This window comes from Gavia stellata, chromosome 12 (genome assembly GCF_030936135.1).
Source record: "Gavia stellata isolate bGavSte3 chromosome 12, bGavSte3.hap2, whole genome shotgun sequence".
Classification (NCBI taxonomy): Eukaryota; Metazoa; Chordata; class Aves; order Gaviiformes; family Gaviidae; genus Gavia; species Gavia stellata.
The window spans coordinates 3,228,825-3,246,327 of NC_082605.1; the positions used below are offsets into that span (position 1 = coordinate 3,228,825).

At 43.8% G+C, this 17,503-nt stretch overlaps 1 protein-coding gene across 1 annotated transcript; it reads right to left on the bottom strand.

Moving 5' to 3' along the window:
* Positions 1-1,941: 1,941 nt before the first annotated feature.
* On the bottom strand, positions 1,942-15,037 carry ISY1 (ISY1 splicing factor homolog). The gene is made up of 11 exons (XM_059823254.1): positions 14,992-15,037; positions 14,654-14,676; positions 13,082-13,133; positions 11,263-11,328; positions 10,510-10,552; positions 10,231-10,343; positions 9,399-9,516; positions 8,022-8,144; positions 5,431-5,540; positions 4,213-4,299; positions 1,942-2,746 (listed from the first exon to the last, which is right to left on the bottom strand). The coding sequence occupies exons 1-11, from the start codon at positions 14,992-14,994 to the stop codon at positions 2,639-2,641; spliced, it is 846 nt and encodes a 281-aa protein (XP_059679237.1). The 5' UTR covers positions 14,995-15,037; the 3' UTR covers positions 1,942-2,638.
* Positions 15,038-17,503: the final 2,466 nt, after the last annotated feature.

Sequence of the window (17,503 nt, forward strand, 5' to 3'; positions counted from 1 at the left end):
AGGCACGATCACCTCCCTGCTCCTGCTGGCCACACTCTTTCTGATACAAGCCAGGATGCCGTTGGCCTTCTTGGCCACCTGGGCACACTGCTGGCTCATATTCAGCCGGCTGTCTACCAACACCCCCAGGCCCTTTTCTGCCAGGCAGCTTTCCAGCCACTCATCCCCAATCCTGTAGCGTTGCATGGGGTTGTTGTGACCCAAGTGCAGGACCCGGCACTCGGCCTTATTGAACTTCATCCAATTGGCCTGGGCCCATCATGTCTATACACAAACACAGCGGCACCTTAGATGTGGGATCTGTACCACAAAGGCATCTCCCAGCAACTAGACTTGAAAGTGAGAAAACAAGCGCAAAACATCATTCGTTAATGGATACTCTGAAAGCTCTCCCTGTTTATCCTGCTCATCTGCTAATACAGATTAGGTCAATCCACTTATTTCCTAGTACTGCCAACAAATATTCCTCACCACCCTCTCTCAGACTCCGGGGAGAAATCGATCCTCCAGTGACTGCACTGCACTCACCGAGACAGAAATTAAGGCAGGTGTCTTTCAATTTGCACCGCTGATGTGGTTGGCATTAAATGAAACAGAAGCAAAGGCATTTCTAAAACACAAAAGCAAGCCAAAACTGATGCAGAGAAGAGAACAGTTCGGGAGGTTATCCCCTCAAAGCTCAAGCCAGGATCACGCACAGCACAGCACAGCACTCTAAGGCAGACAAGAGCCACTTCGGGACACAGCTTAGTGGTGGACTTAAGTGTTAGGTTAATGGTTGGACTTGATGATCTTAAAGATCTTTTCCAACCTAAATGATTCTATGATTCTGTAAGAGAACAAGCTACGTGTTAGCACGTATAAAATGATGTTTATTTTATAACCTAGACGTGTTCAAGGCTGAGGCATTATACAGATGATATGAGCTGTAAGCCGGACGACACACACGTGTCCCTGTACAGCTGCACACTCAAAGTACGAGTTAATGCAGAGCCTATGCACCGTTTCAGTCTCCGCAACAAACAACAAGATCGGTTTCCCGGCTTTGGCTACAGAAGCTTCCCAGCCCTAACCCCACCAGCAGTTTAACAGCCTGTACAGCAACCAGAACATAGGCATTTTGCTATAGGCCACTGCTGGCAAACAATTACTCTGCAATTTGTTGGCTCCGATGCAGCCAAAAAGAGCATTCGGCTTGAAAACGCTTAGCACTCAGAGCTACAGAGTGCGTATTTAGTACGGGGGCTCAAGCAGCAGCCACAGTTTGCGTTGCACTGTTCCATATCGCGTTTTTGTACATTTATTCCATTTCTGTGGTGGTCAGCAGAGATCAGCACCGCCTTAAAGACTTCTCTATCTACCTCGTTATATTGGTCTCGCTCAGGGCTGGTAGCTACTCCTTTGAACGTGAATGCAATTACAATCCTGCCTCGATTTTCTCTCATTCTGTCTGTTTATTTTTTATGCCTTCTGTCATTATCACTCTGTCCCTGATCTATCTTGACCCTTCTGTTTTCTATGTTACAGATTCATATCGTCACAGAAGGCATCAACCATCAGTATTATCAAACTCCCAGATTATATCATGCCATAAAAACACTAGTCTGGTTTCCCGCCCCCTAAATCTAGTTTGGTTATTTCCAGCATATAGTTTAGCAAATCTACAGCAAGACTGGCATTCTTCTTCCAAGCACTGCTCCCCTAGAAGAAAAACGGTTGTACTGAACAAAAAAAGAAAAAAAGACAGAAAAAAACATACAGTCTAGCAGAAGCATAGTTGCCAAAGGGCTGTTCACAACAGAGCTTTAACTCTAAACGCCTTTTTGGCAAGCCCGTTTGTCTGCTCTAGTTTTTCCGTTGGTGTCATGTCCCCCCTGCTCTTTGGCTACAATTAGGGAAACACCACAATCCTTTGAGCTAGAATGAAACAAGACATCAGGTTGTAAATAAGTTTTACTAAAAATAACTGAACAAGGTATTGCAAAGTTGGAAGTATTTACAATAGTTGCTGAAATATCCAGCATTTAAGCAATCCACCCAGGCACAGTTACAAGCCACAAGAAGGGTAACAGCTTTTAGACATACCGCATGTGTTACGTAAAGAACCAAATCGACTTGAAAGCCACTCATAAGATCTGCCATTAAGGTGCCTCTAACCAGGTTCTAGGCTACTCTGGTAAACTAACCAGGCATAAAAGACTAAGTTACTTCTGGACTCAGGTCAGCAAAAACCAACGTGAGAAAGATGGGTACACTTACAGTCAGGATAGGGCAGACAGAATAGCAGTAACATCAGTCAGTTTTCCTTCAGGATTTAAGGAGTCACTGGGTTTGTGGTTCTACCTGTAAGAGGCACCACTGCACAGAGTGTTTTACAAAGTGGAAGGATTGAAAACAGCTACTGAAGATGCAGAGACAAGTTAACCTAGGTTTGATCTTTCTCAGCACTGAAGTGCATGTCATCCTAGTGGATAAACCAAAATGATGGTTTTCCTTCTACGGAACACACCGTAACACTTCATCAGTTTACTCTTAACATCCAAAGGGGCTTTCAGAGCTAAAAGTGATTGCTACCAGAATATTTGAACCTGTTGTTTTAAGATGGATTATATAAAAAACAGGACATACTGGTGCAATGTTACAATCCTAAAAGCGTTTTTGCTTCTTCGCTCTGTGCCATCAGGGTTTCACTGGCATACTTCTGAAGAAGCTCCATCTTCTTTCTCCGTACAAGAGCTTCCTCAATCTGCAAATATAAAAATAGGATGATATTCAGCCTAGTTGAGATGCCAAAAAGTAGCACGCTCAGCTATTAAGACAGGAGGAATTAAAACCACAGGAAACAGACTGTGGATGTTAGAGGTGTGTACTAGTATAAAAGTACTTAACTAAGATGAGTCAGGAGTATCTTTTTTTACTCAACTGAAGCTCGTGGAAGTCAAAAGCAGCAGTAAAATAGATACCTCCATTTTGGATCTCTGCTCCTACCCTTTTGAATTGGGACCTTAGCTGCAATTTTATTTTACTCTCAGTACAGTCACTTGAATTTTGTTTCAAACAATTGTCTCGGACACAACTTTAACAAATGCAGACAAGTGGAGTTATGCCACACTAGTCCACACGCCTGAAGTAACAGTTTAGCAAGTGTGCCTTTCACAGTAGCAACAGATACGAACCTCTTGCCTAATTTTGTCTGGAAGTGCCAGCAATACACGATTCTCTAACAAGCGTGTAAAGATCTACTAATAGTAACGGTCAAGACTTGTTTTCATCTCAGTAATGACTTTATATTTGTCCAAATTGCGCACAGCATCTCTCAAAAATAAATGTTCTGAACCTTAGCTTTTTGTAGTTTAGAATCTAGAAGGCATATTCCCATAGGCATAAGGTAGGGAGTGATTTCCCACTTTAATCTTTGAAAAGATTACACTGACTACTGTCAAATTAGAAGAGATTTCTATGTGAGTCAGTGGTTATGTATGAGGAATTCAGTTTTGACTCTAACTCATGCTCTCTTCCTTAAAAGAATACCATTGGCCAGAGAGCAGTGTTTTTAATCATTATTTCTCTCCTGCAGTTTTGACAAGCCATTACATGTATATTTTGTTGACTGTACAAGATCATGACTTCACAGCAGAATACAGCATTGTTATCTGACAAGATGACAGCAGGGGACAAACTGCCACGTGCTATCTGTGTGATGTAATGGCATACCTACCAAAAGATACGTAACTCCAGAACCTTCTTGCCTGAGTTATATTTCAAATAACCTGTCAATGTCAAGGTAATATATATCCTAGAGCAGTTTCAAAATACAATAGTCAATTCAAGGTCATGCCACCAAAATAATTTTAGAAAACTTATGAGAGCAAACCCTGCAATTCAGAAATCATCCCATTAAATTAAAAGACTGTCAGCAGAAAAGCACAGTGAAGATCTAGCAGGCAACCAGGGTTATCTTGATCAGAACACCACAACACTTTCTAATTTATGTAATACTCATGAAGGTTTTGGAAATTCTCAGATGAAAAGCGTTACAGCAATGGTATCATACTTCTGGCCAGTTCCACAGCATTTGCAAGAGGATTAAACAGCTGGAGAGTCAAGTCACAGAAATAACAAATCGAGGACGTTTTTAGTGATGACCTGCCACAAGTTAAGATCTCTATCTCCAAGAGTGCATCTCTGCAATTTAGTTTTCTTATGTCTTACCTCCTGTTGAGATGGCACTGGAACATGTGCGATAAATTTCTGTTGGCCTTCTTCACCTTCTTTTTCCTTGCCACCTTCCTCATCAGACTAAAAAAAAAATTAAGCCACATCAAGTTTACTTTCTGAAGGGGTCATCAACACCACCTTTTTTACTTGCTCTGCCAGAAGGAACCAGATAGACAGTTATTGACGCTACAAACACAAGAACTAGGTGAATGGGACCAAACACCACAGGAATATGATGAGCATCACGTTCAGATCCTGCTCCTTGACATATTCAGGATTGTTGCTTTCATTCTTCACAGGGCTTTTCCTCTACTGTGGCATGGGCATGAACGTAAAGCTATATTCCCTCCTCTTCCATATCTTTCTGGCTGCCATAGCAAAGCTATAAACAAAAGAGGAGCCAGCTAACCAAGAAGCAAGCAAGTACCTTAAAAATATATGTACCACTTTGCTGTATAGCTCTGTACTGCTTCCTTCTCACACCCGCGAGCTCGGCTTATGCATTATGAGATAATACAAATAAAACAGGGTACTGAAGGAACCACCAGTTTTATCTTATGGACTATCTCCTTTTTATTCTTGTGATAAACCCACTTAGGTATGGACTGCAAAATAAGGACTCGTTTCCTGTACCCCTTTTACAGGTCTTAAGAGCACACGCAACGTCCCTCTCTTCCCTTACTGGTGTTGGGAGCAGGGAGAATAAAGAAGCAAGAGCCATGTCACAGCAGTGACCACAGCATCAGCAAAGCCTTGCTGTATCAGGATTCACCTATAAACAAGACCCTGGCAACCCTTGGTTTTGCTATGCATTGACAGTGTGAAATTACACTGTACGCAAAACTACTTGTCCTGTCACTGATGTAGCTTGTACTTAGAAGCAAGACGGATCAGTGTTCAGTTAACAACACGCTACCTTACAAATACCAGCACTCCAGGCAGTGACAGTTAAATCGCAAGGTCTCAGCTGTTAGCTGTTTCTCACTTGAGTAAGAAGTCTTCCCTAGCTGCCAGCTTCCATCACTCTCTAAACTTAGACCAAGTGCACTCATCAACTACTGATTGTTACTGAACAGGGACAATTGTATTGTAAGTTAGGCCGAAAGAAGGGCAGGACGCCGCAGCAGACAGATTCTAGGCAAAATAACTCTACTTCCAAGAAGGCAGCATAGAAGACACATGAAATGTTACATCACCTTAGCCATCACATACCTCATCATCGTTGACAGCATAGATATTTAATTCCTCCTCCTCCTCCTCTTCCCCTCTTGCAAGTCGTGCTTCTCTCTCCATTTTCCATTTTTCCACTGCTTCTGCTATAACTGGTTAGCAAAGGAAAACGTCAAGCGTATCTGAGAGCAAGTTAAAGCGCCGTGGTCCAGCTGTAGCCCCAGTTTCTCAACAGCAGTTCTGCAGGAACTGAAGTTAGAGCTCCCTTGATTTGTCTCCTATTTCCAAAGCTTTTCCAACAGACTAAAACTTCTTGCTTCAATCCTCTACATTGGTAAAACACGCTTACTGTGGAACCTTGATGTAGTATCTAATAAAAATGTATCAACGTAGTCTGAGGAAAACCCAATGCTAGCATTGTGGAAGTGTGGCGCTTGCTAATGCCTTAATTTGGGCACATTTTAGACTCTAAATGTCATGGATAAATATCAACCTACTTTCTGAACTGAATACCAGGGGGTCACACGACCCGGCTAAATGGGTCTTACAGCACTGCAGCATGTCAACAGCTATAGGAACGTTGATCACCATGTAATTGAACATGATTACGCTCCTTAGAGTGACCACCCACATAAGTCTCTTTCTTTTCATCTCATAGTGTATTTCTCTTATTTTGTAGCATGATTCCAATTCTGTAACTCACTGCTAATAGGCGCTGTTAGGCTGCTGTATCTCTACTACACAGCAGAGTGCTAGTAAAAGCGCTAAAACAAGTTTTAAGAAGCTTCATCAGCGACATCGCCAGTACATAAAAATCCCAGGGAGCTGCAAGATTAATGCAACTAGGCAGTACGAAATGCCTACAACTATGGAAGCCAGCAGTCACTCCCCTTGGCTCTCAAGGATTAAACATTAAAATAATCTCCCTGGGAAAGCAAAATCTAACAAGTGACACACAGCTGCATTTTTATGTGGTTTCATAACAGAAAAGGTGCCCCAAACCAAGAATTTTTTTCAATACTTTTCTTCACAACAATTTAACTCATCTGATAACAAGGTAAAAACTACAAGAGCCTAGACAGCAAGTGACCCTAAGAGAATCTTCGCTATTGTGCATTAATAGTACATTAATTGTACATTAATAGTACACCTATTGGTTCTGTTAGCATCTCTAGCCTTGTTATTTCAAGTGGCACCAAAGATGATAATCTTCTTAAACAACCGTATGAATCCAGACGAGCTACCTCTTCTATCTGCAAATAGCAAGGTGTGCAAGATGAACACAGAGTGGGATGCCTTTCTGGGAGTGCCGCACCACACAACTTCCCTTTTTACGCTATCAACTGTCTGCCAGCCAGCTACTGCTCACCTGGTTTAAGGCTCTAAGCTGTGCCGCAGGACACAGATAAGCAAAATATTTCCTTTATTCCCCTCTTCCTCCCTGTCCTATAACCTAACTGACAAGGCATGATCTCTAACACACAATACTATGACGATCTCACACATGCAAAAGGGATAAATATAAGAAGTGGATGACCACGCCAAGAGATACTAAAGTACAGATAACAGTTACAAGCTCAACAACTTACAATCATTTAACAAGTCACTTCCTGCAGTTTTGTCTGAAGTTTTTCTCTCTAATTCCAGAGAAATAATTGTATACAAAAAGAAGCACTATTAAGCAAAACCTGTTTGGTTTATCTGCTGTGTTCTGTGGAAAAGCCTGCCAAGGGTTCCTATACCAGGACATTTCCTACAGAACACTGAGGATCTACCTGCAGTTGAAGCTTCAGAAGAAGAGATTATAAAACAAACAAACTATGCAAACAGCAACAAATTGACAGGATCAGACAACGTTCACCAGAAACACTGAAAGAACTATTTAGAAAACAGCTAAGCTCTTAAAGGTGGTGGGTGGCCTCTTGCTTAAAGCTACATAAATACCAGAAGATGGTACACAGCGCTGAATTTTAAAGAGGGTTTCAGAAATTAGACTCATAATCCTGATGTTTTTACCAGGCAAGTCAGTAGAAACAAAACTAGAGAACTAAGCAGGCAAACACATGGATAAATACTATCTATTGAGAAAGTATGGGTTTCAAAGGAAAAAAGATTCACAAATGTGTTGAAGTTCCGAGATAGATGATGCGGATAAATTAATATAGCCCACCTAAACTTCAGGGGTTCCAGAAGGTCTCCTTTAATCTCCAAGAAAACTAAACAGCTATGTTTATGGATAAATAATAAGGTGAGACAGGAAACAGATGATATGGTCAGTTTTCATAAAGGAGGGAGATAACCACTTGAGTTCCATAGATCTCCCTGCTGCAACCTACTCTTACATTCTTAAGCATGAAAAAGGCAGGGGGGAAAAAGGAGATTTTGCTTCAACAGTGAATCACTTGCTGACAATATTAAATCATTTACAGTACTAAAGATGAAAGCAAACTCCAAAGCACACTGCCTCACCCCTGAAATGCTTTACACAACAGTGATTTGGATACCTACGTGACAGATGAAATCTGACAGCTAAGCACAAGACAACACTCACGGGGGGGGGAAGGTATCTTAACTTCAGAGTCCATCATCACCCCTTCGTGTGCCCATTTATGCAGGTTTTGAATTTCACATACCTTTCCTTTCATGCTCTTGTTCCAGTGGCTCCAGAATACCATCATCTTCATCCCTGTAGCCATAGTATTCTGCATCAATGGCTTTCATAAGCTCAGCTCGAGTTTTCCGAGGCGGTGGGAGGGCTGAAAGAACACACGACTGTCATTCATCCAGATCCATCTTGATAGCTTGCTGTGCATTCCTGGATCTTATCAACCTCACAGCAACCTATCAACTACCAATGGATGATCTGAACTGCTGCCAATATCAGAAGCATCACAGACTCACAGAATGACGGGGGTTGGAAGGGACCTCTGGAGATCATCTAGTCCAACCCCCCCCAGAGCAGGGTCACCCAGAGCAGATTGCACAGGAATGTGTCCAGGCGAGTGCTGAATATCTCCAGAGAAGGAGACTCCACAACCTCTCCGGGCAGCTTGTTCCAGTGCTCTGCCACCTTCAAAGGAAAGAGGTTCCTCCCCATGTTTAGATGGAACTTCCTAGGACCAAGTTTGTGCCTGTTACCTCTCGTCCTGTCACTGGGCACCACTGAAAAGAGACTGGCCCCATCCTCCTGGCACCCACCCCTTCAGTATTTCTAAGCATTAATACTAACATTATAAGCATTAATACTAACAAGTACTGATATTTTACTCTGGCCTGCACAAAACCGTTTGAATACGTGACCCGATGCTTCATATTGCACAGTTCCCACCCTGTGGCAATTCTACACTCGGTCATGCACGCGGTCATTTTCCCCCCTGTACCGGAGTCCCAGTATTGAGCAAGACCGGAAACAAAAGCAACTAAAAAAAACTGTCCCAAGCTCCCTCAGATTATGTAGTACTTCCCATAATTCTTCTTTGCAGGTGGCAAATAAGAAAGAGGTGATAAGAAAGAGTAGGTCTGCCTCACTTTCAGGTCCAAGTAATTCCCACTTACTCTACGACAAATCAATATATAAAGTTTTCACCACTTACATCTAGTTTTTCCTATTGTGAAAGCCGATTCCTGCTTTTAAAATTATGTTCAAACCAACTTCCTTTTTTTTCTTTTTTCTTTTTTTCAAATTCTGAACTCAGAGTACTATTTAGAACTTATCATTAAAGTCAACCTGTTATGCTGGAAGGTTTTTATAGAACATCAGTCCTTACTATTTTGATCTCCCCACAGAAAACAGAGTTTACTCTTTTCCACATTTCTTTAAATTGCAAACAGCCAAAAGTGTTCTTTTCCCTAATAAATAATATTTAGTTAATTACTTACATTCAGAGTTTCATTTAGCTGATCTAAGGCATAGGCCAGGATACGCTGTTACTAGCATTCCCCACATACTACAGCAGACATTTTATTTGAGACTGTAGATTCAGGTCTGGGAAGAGTTGTTATTTACTTACGCTCCTTTTCAAAAAGTTCTCTAACTCCTGGCAAATCCTTTGCGGCTCCAAAATATTTGTAACCTCTGTTTCCTGGAACTTCCTTCCCTTCATGATCTAACATTTTTGGTCCAATCCGCTGAAAAATAAAGAGAGTTAATTGTTTTAAATTTTATTCCTCCAACCTCTTGTATTTCCTGTTTTCCTGAGCATCTTAATAGATTAACAGATTGAGAAAGGGGATATGCCGTACCAGTGTAAACAACCCCACAAGTAAAATGCCCTAAAAGCTCATTTTTATACATATTCTCTACTTTTAACCACAAAAATCACAGTTAAAACGGCCACGCAAACCATAGAGCGCTCATACTTGATTCACTTTGACAAAATATCCAAACCTGTTTTACTCTCTGTACTAGTAGATTCAGGTATCAGATAAACAAGCACTACTAAGTCTAACAATAAGCATATATTTGATGTTTTGGTGAGAGCTAGTCTCATTATTACGTTTTCAGCAGTAACTAGGTGAGCCAAGTGAAAACTCTTCTACAGACTCATACAGCATAAAAAACCAACACCTAACGATGGGTAAAATCAGATCATTGCCGCAAACTCTTAACGGGAAGGTAAGACCCCTTGAACCGGTGTCTCAAATGAAAAGTCTGATTTGCTCATCATGGAAACAAGTATTTCTTTTAACACAACCTAACATTTTTAGGGGCTGAATCAAGTTCCTCTCTAATAAACATTGGCCAAGTAATACGTAGTTAACTAAACGTTGCGCAGATTTTTCTCATTAGTCACTTTACTTGTAAGCAGAACCACCATGGAGTACAAAATAATCTACACTTACAGCATAATCAGGACCTCCTAGCTCCTTTATTCTGAATTCCCAGTGTCCTTTCTCCCTCAGAAGTTTGTTTATTTCATCATTCAGGTCCCGAATTCTGAATTCACCTAATCCAGCTGTTAGAGGGAAAAAGGCAATACATTAAGCAGCTCACTAGAAGCACCAGAGTAATTTCAGAATTTATGCAATGGAAACAGTATAGTTCACATGAAATGTGATTTTTACGGTAACTGCTTAGAAGTGCAGAGTCAAAGAAATAAACCGTAATTAGAAAAATCTTACCATTTTGAATCTGTGCCACTTTCTTGGAAATTTCCCCAATGATCTAGTTAAATAAGAACACAGAAGTGAATTTCTGAAAAAAAAAAAAAGGCTAGAAAACCTAGAAAGATCCAACTTTTAAGTTGGCTTTTTGATCTAGAAAAGGGACCTGGGCCTATCAATTTCAAATATCAACACAGATTTTATTCAGACACAAATATAGTACTTCAGAGGCTTAAAAACCAAGGAAACATTTTTACAGCAGTACATGTGATGAGGGCAGGCACACGTCAAGTACAGAGAAAGGCTGAGAGAGAACTGGGTTTGATCTGCCTTAAGAGAAGACAAGGGAATAACCTATTGCTGTCTTCAACTACCTATCAGAGGGTATAAAGAAGACAGAGCCAGAGTGTTTGAGAGGTGCATGACAGTAGGACAATAGCAACAAACACAAGTTGGAACTGCAGAAATTGTGATTAAATTCAAGGGGAAAAAAATCATTAAGAAGGTAATCAAACACTGGAACAGGGGCCCCAAAAAGCCCCAAATCCCTGAAGATACTCAAAACTCAGTTGGACATGGCCCTGGCCAACGTGATGTGGTAGGACCTGCTTTGAACACCGTGGTGAATTGTATGATCTTCAATCTAAATTATTCTGTGCTTTGTCAGCATACTGAAGAAGTCTGAAAAACATCTGTAAGCACGCTGTCTAAATAGGAAGTGCTAAAGTTCTACCTGCTATAGAATTGGAAAAATCCATAGCTTGACATTACCTGTCGCCTCCATTTCTCAGCTTTAGGTAATTCATTACACTCTGATGCAAGGAAAGGTCTTCGTTCCTGTTTGACAGAAAGCCACAAACCATGAAGTTTTAACCTAGCATCAATATATTCACAGCATTTCATGGAAACTTTATTGCTTGATTAATCCCAAACTATGCAACCAAGCTCCAGGGTCTTCTGCTCCCACCAATTTTTATCAAGTGGAAAACAATGACGATTTACAGCCCTGCCAAATTAAACTATCACAGAATATAACCATCTACTTAAATTCACCTTATTCAAGACACTCCACAATCCTCGCCAACGCAAATAATGTTCCATTTGGGACAGCTGAATTACAACGTCATTTTCAATATACCAGCATCTAAGTAAAACCCACTGTTTTCCAAGCAGCTATTAAGTTTAGGCCTTTCTTTCTCAATTGCTACTACCTAAATACTGTAATTTTTTTCCAAGATGCTTTTTGTTTTATATTCTCCCAACTACAGTTTATCCAAAACACCTTTTTCCCAACCTTCTTCACATTCCGTTGACTCGCTTACCCAAACTAAATACTTCATCTTACCTTTAGGACTCTGTGTGCAGTTATTTTGTCCCTTTCCCTACAGTACTTCCACAGCTCTACCTTTTATGTATTAAAAAGCCTTCCTTCAAAGAATATACCAGAATCTCTATTCCATCTTATTCTCTGGCTGCTGTTCACAGAATCTTTTCCACTACAGCTTCCCCAAACTGTTATTTTCCACTTCAGTTTTTCACATTCCTCGCACTTGTGTAACTTCATTTCTTAAGGTGCAAACATAGGACACCTCAGTTAGTTTCCAGAATTCCTTTGTCGGTTAGCCAAAATTAAAAATTATAAACCTGTCCAAAAAAGTTATTGAGAACACTCTGATCCCCACATAAATATTGTTACAATTTGAGTTACCATTCAGTGAAAAATGCACAGGAATATCCAGAGATAGTTGAGAATGAGCCACTAAGGCTCTGTGTGGCTTTAGGGATGCTATTTCTTTCATTATAGTGGTGGGGTTTTTTTAAATTACCAAGTTGCTAAGTCCATTTTTTTGTCAGTCTTACACCAATGAAAAAAAAAAGCTGCACAACAGTGAAGACAATTATGAACAGATGCACAGCTATTATGTGTTGGGTTAATAACATGTCAATGTTATGTCTCATGCAAGCCTCGAGCTCACAACGATCCTGAAGGCCCTCTGTTTTGTGGTTACTGTTTTGTCAGAATATTACCCATGAATAAGATTAAGAGGAGGATTTCTCTACCTCTTCTGGGAAGAAATCCGACCAAACCTTGTGACTGCTGTCAGTAAAAATAAGTGTATGGGCGTCAATTTGCCTAAGTAGTTGCAGGAGGAGATAACTTCAGTCTCAAAAATAATTTTCATTTTCTGCCCAGCATGCTGCCTCTATTTATAGCATTACTGTAGTTTGGATTTTTTTTTTGTTTGTTTTAAACTACTACATATTCTACCTACATGACATAAAAAAAATTAAGTGATGTTCAATTTTCACTTTCTTCTCGACAGCCAAGCCAACATACCTCTGTAACATGCATATCCGTAAATTTTTAAACAGGTTATTTAGTTAAGAACATTCTATTTGCCATTCCTGTTTTGCACCACTGTGAAATACAGTCCCTCCTTCAAGTGCTCTCCAGGTGACTAATGTCATGCTCCTACAGGATACCTGTATCTGGCATACGACCCTTCCGGCAACTGTCACGCAGCTCTGTACACGGCTCGCGTTCCACTCTTGATTAGAGCTAACAAAGCTTTAGGTTTTTACATCATACCTTAACTTTTCCTTCCTCAAGCTGAGCTTGACGAAATCTTGCCAAGGCCGTCCTAAAGACAAGAAAGGAAGCAGATTTACTTTTACAAATCTACATTCCACAGGAACAAGTTTTGCTCTGGATGTTTATTATGGACTTAATTACAGTCTGTAGAAAACAAAAGCTTGAACACGTTCATTGACTAGCTCTTCCCAGCTAGCGACTTCTTCAACACTACAAATTCTCAGTGGTTAATTTCTTAGATAAATATAAAGCCTGGTAAGCAGCTAATTAATTTTTCTGTTTAGCATGTGCCAGCATATTAGATATCAGCAGCAAAAGGATGTCAACAAGTTATAAGTACAAGCATAAAGTTTACATATCTTAGCAGGGGAGACATCAACTAGCAAACAAATAATTCAAGAGAAAAAAAAGCTTCACAAAGGAAAGTAGCAGTTAGTAATGAAGTTTATTAACATCACCAAAATATTCTGAGTCTCTCACAACGGAGCAGAGACTACACAGACTAGAGTTGTTTAATACATAGGGTTTTTTATTCACTAGACATTTAATAGTTACGTTAGAAAGCACAAAACAATTGAGAGCATTTAATACCTTCTAACAGCATACCTATACCCTGCACCTAAGCCAATTATCTAGGCTCCATCTGCTAATGCAGAGGCATTTCCAGAATAAAAATCACACCATCCAGTCCAGTATCCCAGATGCACTGGATGGGATCCCTGTAAGAGAGCACCTCGCAAGGCATCAGGCAGCTGTAGGCTCTTCAGCCTCTCTCTGAGTTACTATTACAAGCTCAGAAAGTATTTCAGGGAAAAGAACAAACATGAGACAAATATATTTAAAAAGCCTCTGATCTAGTAGTTCTAAATATGCGGCCTGCAAACATTTTTCAAAAGTACTTGAGAAAGCCAATACAAAAATAAATACGTTAAAACCCACTGGTTTAGCCCAAGCCACTCCCAAGCAAGAAGAATTCTACTCAAACTAATGCTGACAGATTCCTATCTAGCCTGGCTCCTCTGTTCCAAAAAACGGGAGCTGCCTAAACCCATAAAGGATCATGAGAACATATTCCACTGCATTTCCCATCCAGCCCTTGCTGCAGCTTCCCTCCTGCACGGGTTAGCGCAGCACAGCTATGCATGCTCCACACCACCCACCACCTGCGTTCAGACACCGCGCATCCCTCCTACTCCTACTGCCTCCAGACCAGCGTGGCACGTGCAGCTAAGTACCAAAAAGCGTTATTAAACTCCCAGTGCTTTAAAAAAGGCTGAACAGCGAGTCCCACTGGGCAAGTGTGGCTCTGTGGGTGTGAGCCACAGACGTCTCTGACATACAGCCAGGGTCGCAGATGTGCGTGATGTAACGCAGCAGCGTGATGGTGCTGCTTCAGAAGAAACTCGAGGTAACACAGATCACTCTCCGGAACCCGCAGGGCTGGAAGGCCTCTACCCTAACGCCAAAGCAAGTGGTGCTTGTTCTGAAGTGCCCGCTCAGGGGGTATGAGCACGGGCAGCGGCCCGCCCCAGCCGGGGAGCCCCGGCCGCCCCCCGCCGCCGTACTTACATGGCCTTTTCCGCGTTTCGAGCCTGAAAGAGAAAAAAGAGACGCGGTGTTAGTGACGGCGCCCGGCAGCGCCTCACCGCCCAGGACCCGCCGAGGCGCCCTTCGCTTCTAAGCGCCTGGAAGGAGGGAACGGACACCAGGGCCCCTCCTCGCTCCTCATCCTCCCCAGGCCCAGCCGCCAGCCCGGCCGGGGCGGCGGAGGGACACCCGGCCCGGCGCAGGAGCGACCGGCCGCACGGCAGGCCCGCTCTCCACGGAGCTGCCGTCACCGGGCAAAAGCACCAGAGGGGAACGCGGGCGCACCGGCGGAAGGCCCGAGGCCGGGGCCCCGCACTCACCATGGCGGCAACCAGAGCCCTCGGCCCCGCGCCGCTCCGCCAGAGACCGCCGCCAACCGCGCCGGGGAGGCCCCGGAAGGAGACGCGCCGTCACCCCGGCACTGAATCCGGCCCGCACTGCGCACGCGCACCAACGGGCTGCGCGGCGGGCTGCTGCTCGCCTCGCCCTACTGCGCGTGCGTGTTCCGCCCGAGGCGACGCGAAGATGCCCCCCCCCCCTCAGCCGCGCATGCGCGGGGCGCCCGGCAGGGGGTGCGGGAGCCCTCGGCGCGCGCCACCGCGCGGCCCTTCCCCGCCCCGCGGACTCGGGGCCCGGCGGTGCGCGCTGTCCCGCGGGGAGCTCCGCCGTTCCGCGCGTCTTTGTATTTTCTCGCTGCAGACTCGGCGCGGCCCGGACGAGACCCCGCCATACGCTAACGGTGGGGGACGCACAAGCGAAGACTCCCCGGCGAGCAGCGCCGCCGCCGCCCGCCCCCTCCCGCCCGCGGGAGGCGAAGGCGCCGCCCGGGTTGAGGCCTTCAGGCGGGTCCCCGCGCGCGGGGCAGGCGGGTGCAGCACGGCCGCCGCGCAGCTGGGCCGACGGGCGGCGGGCCCGGCCCGGCCCGGCCCGGCCCCGCCAGCGCGGGGGAGGGCAGTGCCCGCTGCCCCCGGGTTACGGCGAACTTCCTGCCCCGGCGTGTTCCCGACCGGAGTCACGGAGTCACTGAGGTTGGAAAAGACCTGTAAGATCATCAAGTCCAACCATCACCCCAACCCCACCGTGCCCACTAAACCATGTCCCACAGTGCCACGTCCACACGCTCCTTGAACACCTCCAGGGATGGGGACTCCACCACCTCCCTGGGCAGCCTCTGCCAGTGCTTCACCACTCTCTCAGGAAAGACATTTTTCCTAACATCCAGTCTGAATATCCCCTGGCACAACTTGAGGCCATTTCCTCTTGTCCTGTCACTTGTCACTTGGGAGAAGAGACCAACACCCACCTCACCACAACCCCCTTTCAGGCAGTTGTAGAGAGCGAGAAGGTCTCCCCTCAGCCTCCTCTTCTCCAGACTGAACAATCCCAGCTCCCTCAGCCGCTCCTCATCAGACTTGTGCTCCAGACCCCTCACCAGCTCCGTCGCCCTTCTCTGGACACGCTCCAGCACCTCAATGTCCTTCTTGGAGTGAGGGGCCCAAAACTGAACACAGCATTCGAGGTGCGGCCTCACCAGTGCCGAGTACAGGGGCACGATCACCTCCCTACTCCCGCTGGCCACACTGTTCCTGATACAGGCCGGGATGCTGGTTGCCTTCTTGGCCACCTACACAGGGCTGGAAATCCCATGGTCCTTCTGTGCCGCTTGGTACACCAAGAACTCAAATCCGTTACCTGGCATTATTTTGTATGTACATGTGTACTGCTGTTCACAAACCACAATTTTTACAAGTAACTCTATACTCACAGACCGCAGATTTCTGTGCCTTGTTATTTTTAAATGTAGATTCTGCTGTTGTCCGGACTTCTTCCACAGCCTACTGACCAAAGGCGCCTCTATTCCACTGTCCACAGACCGTGCATCTCCGTGTCGGTGGAGCAATTACATCAACCCTCTGCAGTTGGTCCAAAAACCACACTGGGAAGACTGGTTTTCAATCAGGATTTATTCAATCACCCCCAATAATTTAGTAAAATAAAATTTCCCTTTCCAGAAAATGCTAGCCCTTCAGAGCGCCCTGTCTCTAGAAAATAATCTATTACACATTTCTCTCTACCTTCCTGATCCATATAATCCACCAGATCCATGAAAACCACTACACTGGAGTTTGTCAGGGCATCGGTCTTCAAAATGAACAAGGAGATGCTTCGCTGTTAGTCAAAAAGATTAACACGAAACAAATAAAACATTCGGTTTGGTTTTTCCAAGTCCGCACAATTCCTGAAATCTCATTTGCCTTGTTAACTTTGGAACAACCGGCACGTGAATTAGCAGCACCGATACTCTAAACTGTTCTCTACAGAAACGTGACTAGGAGGAGATACCTCCGCTGGAGTGATTTTCTCCTTTTTGAAGTTACATCCCCGTTTGTATTTCTCAGCTTTCAAATCCCATTTTCTTTGTTAAAAAAAAAAAAAAAATTCTCAGAGAATACTGCTACTTTTCAGACACACACAAATTATTTGGTGATAATAAAGCAGTTCAGCATCAGAGTACTAAGAAGCAGTAGCTGCAGGATCTCCATAACCAAGCTTAATCGCCAAGTTCTAGAGGAATGGAAAAGTAGACTACAGAAGACATCAGCACTGCAGGTCTTTGACACAGCATTTTTTTAGCTACAGGTTAAGGCCCAGACTTTCACATCTCTAATCACAGAGCTTCGAGCTTTATTACAGTTTGACTAAGATAATTATATTTAAAGACACATTTAATCCATGCTAACCTACTGCAAGGCTGAAGAAGAACATGCTATGACTAGGCTATCCACGCGACCCCAAGACAACACAAGTGTGGATTTTACGAGGGTTTTGGCA